The sequence below is a fragment of the Tamandua tetradactyla genome, chromosome 2 (assembly GCF_023851605.1).
Source record: "Tamandua tetradactyla isolate mTamTet1 chromosome 2, mTamTet1.pri, whole genome shotgun sequence".
Taxonomy (NCBI): Eukaryota; Metazoa; Chordata; class Mammalia; order Pilosa; family Myrmecophagidae; genus Tamandua; species Tamandua tetradactyla.
This window is the reverse complement of record NC_135328.1, coordinates 182,293,802-182,306,758: the sequence shown is the minus strand read 5'-3', so window position 1 is coordinate 182,306,758 and position 12,957 is coordinate 182,293,802. Positions and strand designations below refer to the sequence as shown.

The 12,957-nt window shown below is 39.6% G+C and overlaps 1 protein-coding gene and 1 pseudogene across 2 annotated transcripts in view; both read left to right on the top strand.

Annotated features, from left to right (window-relative positions):
* CCDC30 (coiled-coil domain containing 30) overlaps positions 1 to 12,957 on the top strand; it is a 238,769-nt gene that overhangs the window by 38,911 nt on the left and 186,901 nt on the right. For both annotated transcript variants that reach the window (XM_077150023.1, XM_077150019.1), the window contains exon 3: positions 1,368 to 1,439. In XM_077150023.1, coding sequence (XP_077006138.1) covers positions 1,368 to 1,439 — 72 coding nt within the window. The remainder of the gene's footprint in view (positions 1 to 1,367; positions 1,440 to 12,957) is intronic.
* Positions 11,920 to 12,897, top strand: LOC143663390 (mortality factor 4-like protein 1 pseudogene; annotated as a pseudogene).

Here is a 12,957-nt window from a genome sequence, read left to right as displayed (position 1 = left end):
TCCCTTCTACCTATCTATCAAGTCTCATATCCCACACTTCCCCATATCCTTTGCACTGTAGACCCCTGCAGTATTAGATTATGTGTAGCTCCCAGAACAATCCATGTTCTCTTCTACCTCTTCTCCTTTACTCGTGCTACTCCCTCTTTCTGGAACGTTCTCTATATCTCTATATCAGCTGTCACCCTATTCCTCCTTCTTCCATAGAGGAATATACTGGAATATCATAGTTTTAGTGAAACAAGCTATTCTTACATCACTAGCATATGTAATCTAACAGACCTGGGTTCAGATTCCACTATACCATTTAGTAGTTGTGTGATATTGAGCAAGTCACTTAACCTTCATGAGCCTTGCTTATCTCATTTATGAAATGGAAATATTGATATCGACTTTGTAGACTTTTTATATAATGATCACTATATCTTACACTAATAACTGCTGCTACTGGTTCAGTGGCAGTAATAGTATTACTATAGATAGGAACATAATTGTAGGTAAATCTGGTAGATTATACCAGAATTTATTTAAAAGACTTGAGGGTTAAGGGAGTAATAACAAGACATACACATTTGTGCAGAAGTACTCTGTGATTAGAACAATCTCTTGTAAGATTCACGTTAGTCTTATTTCTGGAAGGTTCTTCATCCTGGCCATGTAGAAAACCCACCAGATGTATCACTTGTTATGAAAAGACCAGAGGAGGTAAAGCGATAGAAACTGGATTAGAGAACCCAGATCCAATAAACTTCATTGCCCCCTGGTCTATCTACCCTTCTGCTATTCTCATGATTTTTTACTAGTAATAAATGCTATTTCATGAAAATTTTCTTGATTTTGATATTTCTAACAGGTATTGGCAAATTCTAAGTATTTTTTACAAGAATTAATTTTATGTATTACTGTGTATGGTTTCTTATTACCATGCTTAAAAACATTTGGCTGTTCCCATTGTTTACAAGAATCTAAACACTTCAGCATGGAATCTGGTGGGATAAACAGTGTGGGGACGACAATTACAAGCTCAGATGGTCAGCGATTGGGCCAGAGGGTACAGAAGGAACACCAAGAAGGGAATCTGGAACAGCTTCCTGGAGGAGGTGACATTTATGCAGAAATTCTAAAGAACGGAGCAGTCACCTGAAAGGGAGTATCAGAGAGAGAGAGAGAGAGAGATATTTGAAATTTGGTTATGATATGAATTGTTTGATATTTAAACTTTTTTTTTGGGGGGGGTGGTGGTGCTTGGTCCAGGAATTGAACCCGGGTCTCCTGCATGGAAGGCAAGTATTCTACCACCGAACCACCCGTGCACTCTTATGAATAGTTTGATCTTTAGGCAAATATTTTGTTTCTTTTTTCTTTAGATTCTGCACTTGAGGTGGCTCAACTAGAAATCAAGAAATTGAAAGAAAATTTGATAAAACTAAAAGAAAATGGTGAGTTGTTCTTATAGATATAATAATTATTTAATAATAATGCATTAAGTAATATAATAAAACCAGAGGTATTAACCAATATATTTAAAATATTATTTAATAATTATATTAATAAGTATAACAACTATTATTACTATTGCTACCATTACTATTACTACTACTATTACTATTATGTGTTGCTTATTAAATGACATACTCTGGCAGAAGTCACTTTATCTCCATTATGTTTTATCCTCACAACATTTCCAGATAGTGAGTATTACTATCTCCTTTTCATAGATAGGGAAATGGAGTCATGGCAAAGGTTAAGAGATCAGATCTGGTATTTGAATATATAGATCTCCAAAACTTGTGCTCAACACAAATAATACATATATCACTGGAACCACTGGTGCCTTATAATGTACCTAAAAATAAGACACCTTATAATGTATCTAAAAATACCTCACACATATTTGTTCACTGGGAAACTTATAGATTTAGAAAGTAGTGTTTTAGTTATCTGACCTTTGGTTGACTATCAATAATATTACAATGAAATTTGAGGGTCATAATGGTCACAACTACAAAAATAATTACAAATATATTTTCCAGTTTAAATAATTCTAAAACTAGGTATGTCTTCCTTTTTTAATGTTTTATATTATAAAATATATATACAAAGCAAAGAAAGAAAAAGCAATAATATTCAAAGTACACTTCAACAAATAGTTACAGAACAGATCCCAGAGTTTGCCATGGGCTACCATCCCACCATCTCAGATTTTTCCTTCTAGCTGTTCCAAACACTGTAGGCTAGAAGGAATCTTAATACAGTGATTCAGCTGTCATACTTGTTTTTAATATCCTATTTTCTCTGTTATACCTCCTCCTTCTCCTTTGATCCTTCTCTCAATCTGTAGAGATCTTTAGGCAATGGCTTTTCTAACTTTTTCATGTTGAGAGGGGGTGTCAACACTAAAGGATAGGGGGATGTAATCAATCGATAATCTTGGAGAGGCTGGTCCCTCTGGGTTTCAGGATTTATCTGACCTAGGAAACCTCTGGAATTGTAGGTTCTAGGAAAGCAAACTTAGGGCATGAAACCTGAATAGAGTCTTAGTTCAAGCCCTAGGAAGTCTTAAGAGTCAACAGGAGTGATACTGGTTGGGGTTTAGCAAATCAAGGCAATTAGCACTATCTAACTAAAGCTTGCATAAGAGTATCCTCCAGAATAGCCTCTTGACTCCATTTGATCTTTCTTGGCCACTGATGTCTTCTTTTATTACAGTTCCTTTCCCTCTTAAGTCCAGAAGTCATTGTTGATCCCATGGTGTTAGGGTTGAACTCATCCCCAGATGTCATGCCCCACATTGTCAGGGAGATTTTCACCCCTGAATGTCATATTCCATGCAGGGGAGAGGGTAATGATTTCCCTTATAGAACTGGGCTTTAAAGAGAGTGAGAGGCCACATCTGAGCAATAAAAGAGATTCCTTGAAGCAACTCTTAGGCCCCATTATGGGTAGTCTTAGCTTCTCCCCTACAGAAATAAGTTTCATAAGGGTAAGCCTCAAAATTAAAGGCTTGGTCTATTTTCTTGGGAGCCCCCAATGGTTGAGGACTCCCAAGGTAATCCTTTTACCTGAGAAAACCCAGGTAAAAGGTTTCTCAGATGGAAGAGTTTAATAGTTCCATATCTGTCTACCTATTTGTTCCCTTTGGAGAGTCAAAAGGACTGCCAGTACTTTTTAATTATCAGTCCACCATAGTCTGAGATGTGTACAAATATTAAATTATGCTAAACAGAAAACACAAGGCCTCATTCCTGTTCTGGACTTCAGGAGTTTGGTTTGTTGAAATGAACTACCCAGACAGGTTGATTTAGATTATGTGTTACAGAGAATTTAGGTTCTAGATATAATAAGCTTCTCTGCCTTTGGTCTCATACAGTAGGTGAAGGTCTAGAGTATGTACACGATCATCTTTTACCCTGCATTCTAATTTACCTTAGACCCAGCCAGATTGGCTTCGTTTTTAACTCTAATTGAGGCCTGATGTCTTTTTCAGTTACTTTAACTGTTATTGTATATAACTATGCTAACTTTCAGGGCTGTAGCATTCCATTTTTGGGTCTTAAGTGTCACAGAGTTACTGCAAGTTCCAGGGAAATACCAGCTGATTCATATGTAGCTCAGCATCTCAGAAGCTAGAAATACATTTACGACTTCAGACTAAGTGTGCCTACTATAAGGACTTACAATGTAGACTCCAATTTTCTTGTAAGTATTTTCTGAAAGACTCCTTAGCTTATCTGCTCTTTTGTTTCTGGCGTATTTTGCACAACACTGTCCCCAAGGTTTATTCAGTTTGTTGCATACCTCTCAACATCCTTCTTTTTTTCTAGCCACACAATATTTCATCATATAAATGTATCACCATTTGCCATTCTGCTTTCAGTCATTCTACCCTTCAGTTCCCTCATTCTATTGGGCATTATAGATAATATCCAAAATAAACAAACCATGTCTTACAGTGTCCTTGCTTGGTTATACAATCAGCAGCTCTCTCAATATTAGATTATTTTCACTGGTCCAAAGTGACAAAGAACCAACAAACACAACGTCACCAACTATCAAATCAAAACTACCCCTCACTTGCTTCCCTCCCCCCCCCCGCTCCCAATTAGTTGCCTCTGATATTGCTGTGGTACTGTTGATGTCTTCCTGTTAACTATTGACCTTAGCATGCATTTTTAGTTTTCCCCCATACCACTGTACTATTAACTCTTTGGCCACTATCGAACCACTGAAATAGTTTGTGAGAACTTATTTATAAGTGTATGTTTAATCAGTGGGATACATGGCACTATACATCCCTTCACTCATATTCACCTTCAATATGGTAATGTTACTTATAACCCTAGTAATTATTTACCATCACTTCTATCCATTCCCTAATAGGTTCAACTTCATTGGGTAGCCTTTCCCCATCTCTAGCTTTTGTGCACCTCTAGGTCTGCTCTATTCTATAGTGCAACCTCTGAGATTACCTTTACTAGAGTCATAATAGTGAAATCATACGGTATTTGTCCCTTTGTTTCTGACTTATTTCACTCAGTATTATGTCCTTAAGGTTTATCCGCATTATCATATGCTTAGGCACCTCATTTCATCTTACTGCTGCCCAATATTCCATTGTATTTATATACAACATGTTATTTATCCATTCGTCTGCTGATGGGCCTTGTATTGTTTTCCATTTTTTGGCAACTGTGAATAGTGCCACCAAGAACATCGGTGAGCAAATGTCTGTTTGTGTCAGTACTTTTAGCTCTTCTGGGTTTTACTGAGTATTGGTATTGCCAGGTCATAGATTATGTCTTATTTTTCAAAAATATATGAATGCAATGATAAATTGAATGAATTAGTAGTGATTAATTTACAGTGATAGGATAATGAAAAGATTCCTTTTAAATAGAAAGTGATTTGATTTTTAAAATTTGGTCAGTTCAGTATTTTTTAGGAACGGTTTTCTGAACGACTTCCAAGTTTCTTAACTTGAATTAGGAGATTTGGTAACCTCTAAAGCAGTGCTACTCAGACTACCAATGAGCTTGTACCAGATTTTAAGTCAGTGCACTGCTTCCCTCATCAAGAAAGCCTGACTAACAAAAATTAAGAAAAGGTAATTTGACTTAAACAGTTTGCTGAGTGACATAATTGATTCATTCTGGTGGAAGCTCCTTATCTTACTGGGACTAGTAACAAACATTTCACAGACAGCCTGCTTTGATTCTCACAGTTCCAAAGTGCCTCCTGGGTAAAAATCAAATAAACAAAACAGCCTAAGAATTCTACATATATAGAATTTCACTATTGCCATTTGGAATTCTGTAATGATAGCAATTTGACAAGACATTTTGTTGTCCCCTGAAGTATTTAGAAGAGTATTTAGGAGTCAGCAAATGCTGGCTGCTGTCTACTCAGCTGTGTTTTTGTTGTTGTTGCTGTTATCTTCTGTAGATATAATAACTTACGTACATCCTGTGTTATTAGCATGAGGTGTCTCTCCTCCTTTCCAAGTCTTCTTCCTCAGCCTTTGTTCTAGATCCCCATTCCCCTCCTGTCTTCTTGGATATTTCATTCCATTAATTATCCCTTCTCCTGGTCTTCAGTCTATCTCTTCACTTGTTACTTCCCCTCATGCTTGGATCACCCATCTTTGAATGGGAGATTCTTTGAACCTCTAGATCTCTCTAACCTTCACTCTTCTCAGTCTTCTTCAAAGAGTAGTCTATGAGACTGATTCTGTGTCTTTATTTCCATCACTTCCATAACTTGTTGCAATTTGACTTTTCCCCCGGAACACTCAATGCAATTGCCAAGTATAGCAGAATGTTGATGCTCTACTCTATTTTCCTTCAGTCTATTTCTGAATTTACCTGCAGTTGCAGTGGACAGTTGCTGTGTGCTCAGACAGCTTCCTACCCAATCACCTGTATTTCTTTCCTTCACTTCCTGATGACTTTCTCCTGGGTCTTGGGAGTTTGCCAAGCATGACACAAAGTAGTCTGAAAGTGCTGGAGATTTAATATGCCCAAGAGATGAAATTAGAGTTACTCTCTATATGATTCCTTAAAAGGTCTCTAGTGAGATTGGGCCTTACTGGAGATTGAGTTGCTCACTGAGGTAACCTGTTCATATATTCACTTTTTATTGGGGTTCTGTTCTCACTTTTCTATTCTCTGTTAGTACTTCTTGAGATCACTTTGCAAATAAATGTCCTGTATCCTAATCTTCCTCTTAAGGTCTGCTTTTGGGGATAAGAACCCAAACTAAAATGTCAAAATTACAAGTGTTTAAGTGGCTGCTTTCCTGTCTATATCCTATTTGACCTCACAGTTGAATATTTCCTTCTTTCTAAAATAAATGATTCCTTAGGTTTCCATGACTCCACTACCCAATACTCCTGCTCTCTAGCCCTTTCTTCTTTGTTTCTGTATTAGTCAGGGTTCTCAAGATAAACAGAACCAACAGGTGATCTCTGTTGGTAAATATGAGGTTTATAAAGGTGTCTTATGCAGTGATGAGAAGGGGAGAGTCCAGAATCCATAGGGCAGGCTGTGAAGTTGGCAGCTCTGATTAAGGGTCTGGATAAGTCCCACAGAAAGACTCGCTGACTGAAGAAGCAATGAAAAAGTCTCTGTGCTTCCTTAAAAGTCTTCAACTGATTGGATTATCTTATTGGCAGTAGCATCTCTATTGTCACTGACAGTTCCAGCACCACTGGATCTGCTGGATCCTACGGCCCAAGTGGCAGAGCAGTTGCACAGTAGCTGGGACACGTTACAGAGCCTCCTCTTCTTCCAGTCCCATTCAAAACTAGCAGCTTTTCTGGTCAGTCAGTAAATGGGCCAGAGTAGCACACCCAAAAGAGGAATATGTTGTCTCCAGAATCCAAAAAGGCCAACTAGGTGTTGTGCCTCTTTTATGGTCATAGGAGGGGCCAGATCTGACAACTTATCCTTCATCTTAGAAAGGATATCTTGACATTCCACACACCACTGGACACCTAGAAATTTCACTGAGGTGGAAGGTTCCTGTAGTTTTGTTGGATTTATCTCCCATCTCCTGACATGCAAATGCCTTACCAAAATGTCTAGATTGGTTGCTACTTCTTGCTCACTGGGTCCAATCAGCATGATATCATCAATATAATGGACCAGTGTGATGCATTGTGGGAGGAGAAATTATCAAGATCCCTGTGGACAAGTTTGTGACATAAGGCTGGAGAGTTGATATAATCCTGAGGCAGGACAGTGAAGGTATACTGCTGGCCTTGCCAGCTGAATGCAAACTATTCCTAGTGGTCCTTACTGACAGCTATTGAGAAAAAAGCATTTTCCAGATCAGTAGCTACATATCAGGAATCAGGCAATGTATTGATTTGCTCAAGCAATGATACTGCATCTGGAACAGCAGCTGCAATTGGAGTCACCACCTGGTTAACTTTACAATAATCTACTGTTATCCTCCAAGACTCCTGTGTTTCTGTACAAGCCAAATAGTAGAGTTGAATGGGGATGTGGTGGAATCACAACATCCTTCATGTCCTTAAGAGGGCACTAATCTCTGCAATCCCTTCAGGAATATGGTATTGCTTATGATTTACTATTTTGCTAGGTACGGGCAGTTCTAGTGGCTTCCACTTGGCCTTTCCTACCATAATAGCCTTTACTACACAAGTCAGAGAACCAATGTTGTGATTTTGCCAGTTGCTGAGTATGTTGATTCCAGTTGTGCATTGTGAAACTAGGGAAATGACCACAGAATGGGTCTGGGAACTCACTGGGCCCACTTTGAGGTAGACCTCAGCTAAAACTCCATCGATCACCTGACCTATATAAGCCCCTGCTCTAACTGGTGGACCAGAGTAAGATTTTGGGTCTCTTGGAATTAGTGTCACTTCTGAGCCAGTGTCTAATAATCCCCGAAATATCTGATTATTTCCTTTTCCCCACTGCACAGTGACCCTGGTAAAAGACCATAGGGCTCCTTGGGGAAGGCTGGGAGAAAGGTTAACAGTTTAAAATTTGAACAGTATGACAGGGCCCTTCCCCAAGCGTACCTGGCCATCCCCTCATTCAAGGGGCTCTGAGTCCTTTGTAAACTGTCTCAAGTCTGGGAATTGATTAAGGGGCTGTGACTCTCTGTTTTTGTAATTTAAATTAGACTTCTGTTCACTTGACCTAGAATTCTTCTGCTTATACAGCTCAAACAAGAATTTAGTAGACTGTCCTATCTATTTTATTTCTAGGTACCCCATGATCTACTAGCCAATGCCACAAGTCTCTGTGAGTCAGATTATTTTGACTGATACTTTAAGTCTGCTGTTTATTATGGTGGCCACACCCACCTTGTCTATGGTGATTAACTGTAGCCACATGGCTTTTGCAAACTCGGGATCCAGTCATCCCCATTATGCTTAAGGATTCCAGCTCAGTGACAGCAGTTCCCACAGAAATATCTGATCTACAGAGAAGGGTGACTACAGAACTCTTCAGGGATGATGGAGCTAGTCTCACCAATTTATTTTTCAAGATTCTGGTGAAAGATGTGTCCTCTGGACATTCCTGGGGTGTGTAATGAGATCTTTCATTATAAATCCACTCTAATATCCCAATCTCTCTAAGCCTCTGGATCCCCTCTTCTACGTTATACTGGGGCAGTTCTGGCATTTTGATCTCAGGTAATGTTGGCCAGCTTTGAATACGTGTTTCAGCCAACCATCCAAACAGTTAATGCCCTTTCTAACCCCTTGAGCTACAGCATTGAATGCAGAATCTCTGCTTAGTGGGCCCATATCAATAAATTCAGCTTAATCCAACTTTGTATTCCTTCCACCATTATCCCACACCCTTAATATACATTCCCACACATATTTCCATGATTTGTGTCTGTGTAGATTGGAAAACTCATGCAGTTCTTTTGGAATACAGCATACGTCCTTATGGGTCACACTTTGTACCTCACCATTGGGGCCTGTTGGAACTTTATCCTAGTAATATGTCTTGAAGAAAAGAGGGGTGGTGGGGGTGGGTCATGAAAAGAATTAGATGTGTCTTTCAAGCCGATTACCTCAGCGCATTCTGTTGCAGCTTCATCTGGTGAAACAAGGTTAGTTGCTCCAGACAGAAGAGTGAGGGCTACTTTCCCAGGGGAGGTGGTTACAGGGTTAGCAGGCACTGAAGGGTTAATCTCTTTGGGTGGAGGTTGGATGGCAGACTCCTTTGGGGAGACTGGAGGCCAGGAAGTTGTTTCCTCAAGGCGGGCTGGAGGTCAGTGAGTATGCCAGTTTGAAAGTATTATGAACCGCAGAAAAACCATGTTTAAATCCTGATCCAATCTTGTGTGAGCAGCTGTTTCTTTTAATCTTGATTCAGTACTGTAGGTTGGAATCTTTTAATTAGATTATCTCCACAGAGATGTGACACACCCAATTATGGGTGTAATGTTTGATTAGACCCAGTCCAGGTGCGTTTTGATTAGTTTACTGAAATCCTTTAAAAGAAGAAACATTTTGGAGAGAGCCCGAAACCTCAGAGCTGACAGAGAGTGAACAGACAAAAACTTCAGAGCAGAGCTGACACAGAGGCCAACATTTAGAGAACAGAGACAAAGATGTTTGGAGATACTTAGAGCCCAGCAGATATTGCCATGAGATGTTAAGCAAGCCAGAACCTGGAGAGAGCCAAGGAAGCCAAGAGATAAAAGTCAGCGCTGGAGAAGCAAAGTGAGGAATTCCCATTTTCCTCTGGGGGAAAGCACAGCGCCCAGGAGCAAGCGACTAGCTGCCTTACCAGTTGACAGAGGTGTTCCAGATGCATCAGCCTTTCTTGAATTAAGGTATCTTTCCCTGGATGTCTTAGTTTGGAAATTTCCATAGGCTTAGAACTGTAAACTTGTAACCTTATTAAATTCCCTTTATAAAAGCCATTCTTTTCCCTCTTTCTTTTTTTATCCTTTAAGTTACCCTTACTGGTACTCCTGTCTTTTTTTTTCATCCAGCAGAACTCCCTTTAGTATTTCTTATAGAGCCTGTCTCTTATTGATATATTCTCTCAGCCTTTGTTTGTCTGTGAAAATTTTAATCTCTCCCTTAGTTTTTTTGTTTGTTTGTTTGTTTGTTTTTAACATGGGCAGGCTCTGGGAATCAAACCCAGGTCTTCAGCCCAGCAGGCAACAATTCTACCACTGAGTCACTGGTGCACCACCCTCTCCCTCAGTTTTGAAGGACAATTTGGCTGAGTAAGAATTCTTGGCTGGAAGTCTTTCTCTTTCAGGATTTTAAATATATCATACCATTGCCTTCTTGCCTCCATAGTGCCAGTTGAATAGTCCAAATTCAGTTTTAAGTAGTTTCCCTTGTATGTAGTAGATTGTATATCTTTTGTTGCTTTCAGGATTTCCAATTCTCTTCAACATTTGACAGGCTGATTAGTATGTGTCTTGGGGAAGGCCTACTTGGATTTATTCTATTTGGAGTTTGTTGGGCTTCTTTGATTTGCATATTCATGCCTTTTATAAAGAGCATTGTGATGTGCTCATTAAATGGAATACTAGTAAAAAATAAAGAGGAAAAAATTACTGATAAAACAACACAAATGAATCTCAAAAGCATTATGTTGAATGAAAGAAGCCAGATACACACCATATTTATGTATATAGATACATATATATATATAAAGATCTAAAGATTCCTTTTATATGAAGGCAATGTTAATAGAAGTCAGAAAGTGGTTTTGGGGGTGGAGGGTGGATGACAATAGAAAATTGACTGTAAAGTACATAAGGAAACTTTGTAGGGATGATGGAAGTGTTGTATATCTTTTTGGGGCGGAATTAACAAGTACATAAAATTGTCAAAGTTCATTAACTGATCATTTAAGATCTGTACATTATACTCTGTATAAATTATGTTCATTTAAAAAATAGTGAGACTTCTGGGAAGATGGCAGAGTGGAGTGGATTAAATTTACTCCTGCTCAGTGGAACAAGGTATGGGATGGGGAGAAAATGACCAGGACTGCAGTCCTGGGGTATAAGTAAACAAAGAGCATTTCTAGAGAGTTTGAGGGGGGAGAGAGGGAGGGGATTGGGATGGGAAGAGCGGGGTAGGTTGATCAACCACGATCCCTTCTGGGGGTGGGATGCACCATGAGGGGAGGTGGGAATTGGGGGGAAGTGACCATCCCTCTGCTGCAGCCTCCCCCAGCTGCTGGCTGGGGAAACCTCTTTCTGCAGCTCTATAGTCAACAGTGCTCATTCTGGATCCCGGAGGTGGACTGATCTTTCACTGTGGGGGGCCAGGCCTCTGGGCGCTGGGAGCAATCACTTGACCAGAAATAGCAGCACGAGAAAAGCAGTCAACCACACACAAGGGAAAGCACATAAAATTGACTTCGCACTACTCAACAGGCACCATGGACACATAAAGGCAATGGTAGAATATATTTAAGATCCTGAACAAGAAAGGCTTTTAGCCAAGAATCTTTTTTTTACATGGGCAGGCACCGGGAATCGAACCCAGGTCCTCGGGCATGGCAGGCAAGCACTCTTACCTGCTGAGCCACCATGGCCCGCCCTAGCCAAGAATTCTTTATCCAGCCAAGTTATCCTTCAAAATTGAGGGAGAGATTAAAATCTTCAAAACTAACAAAGATTGAGAGAACTAGAGAGCAAGAGACCTGCCCTACAAGAACTACTAAAGGGAGTCCTATCAGCTGAAAAAAAAAAAAAAACCCAGGAGGTCATGAAGAGGGCACAGAATTGAAGAATACCAGTAATGGTAATTTAAAGGATAAAAAGAGAGAGAAAGAAAATAATATATAGATCTGACAAATAAAAACTAAAGGATAAGGTGGTAGATTGAAGATCTGCTTTTACAGTAATTACTTTGAATGTTAATGGACTAACCTCACCAATTAAAAGATACACCTTAAAGGGGCAGTGGTCAGGAATGGTGGAGAAGGAGGAGGCAGCAAATGACTTATAAGTGGTGCCAAAGCAGGACCCAAAGCCTAAATTCCAGGAGGGTGAGTGAGTGCTGTGCTTTCATGGGCCTCTGCTTTATGAAGCAAAGTATGTAAAGGTTGCCATAAAGGACAAACAAGTGAAATGCTTTATACATTACAGTGGCTGGAATAAAAACTAGAATGAATAGGTTCCAGAAAGCAGAGTACTCAAATACAGGGACGCTAATCTGCAGAAACAGAAAACTTCAAAAATCCAATCAGGAGCAATATGCAGAGGCGAAGATGACACGGGCTGCCCTAGAAATGAAGACATCTAGTCTGCAGCAGAAAAATGTTGAAGTGAAAACAAAGAAAGAACAAACAGAAAACACCTGGAAATGGTGGCAGTACCAGTGAGATACCTCAGCCTCTTAAGAAAGAAAGGGCCTGAGTAGATCCTGCTGTTGAAAACGAGGAAACATTCATGAACAGAGTTGAAGTTAAAGTAAAGATTCCTGAAGAACTAAAACCATGGCTTGTTGATGACTGGGGTTTAATTACCAGGCAAAAATAGCTCTTTTATCTTCCTGCCAATAAGAATGTGGATTCCATTCTAGAGGATTATGCAAAAGCATCGATAATAAGGAATATGCTGTTAACGAAGTTGTGGCAGGGATAAAAGAAAACTTCAGTGTACAAATTTGAGAGACCACAATGTGCTGAAATCCTTGCAGATCACCCTGATGCACCCATGTCCCAAGTGTATGGAGCGCCAGGCCTACTGAGATTATTTGTAAGAATTGGAGCAGTGTTGGCCTATATATCTCTGGATGAGAAGAGTCTTGCTTTATTATTGAGCTATCTTCATGATTTCCTAAAGTATCTGGCAAAGAATTCTATGACTTTGTTTAATGCTAGTGATTATGAGGTGGCTCCTCCTGAATACCATTGGAAAGCTGTGTGAGACTGCTGACACTCACTTATGGTTGAATCTCTGTTAACACATTTTTGTTCCTAGCCATTC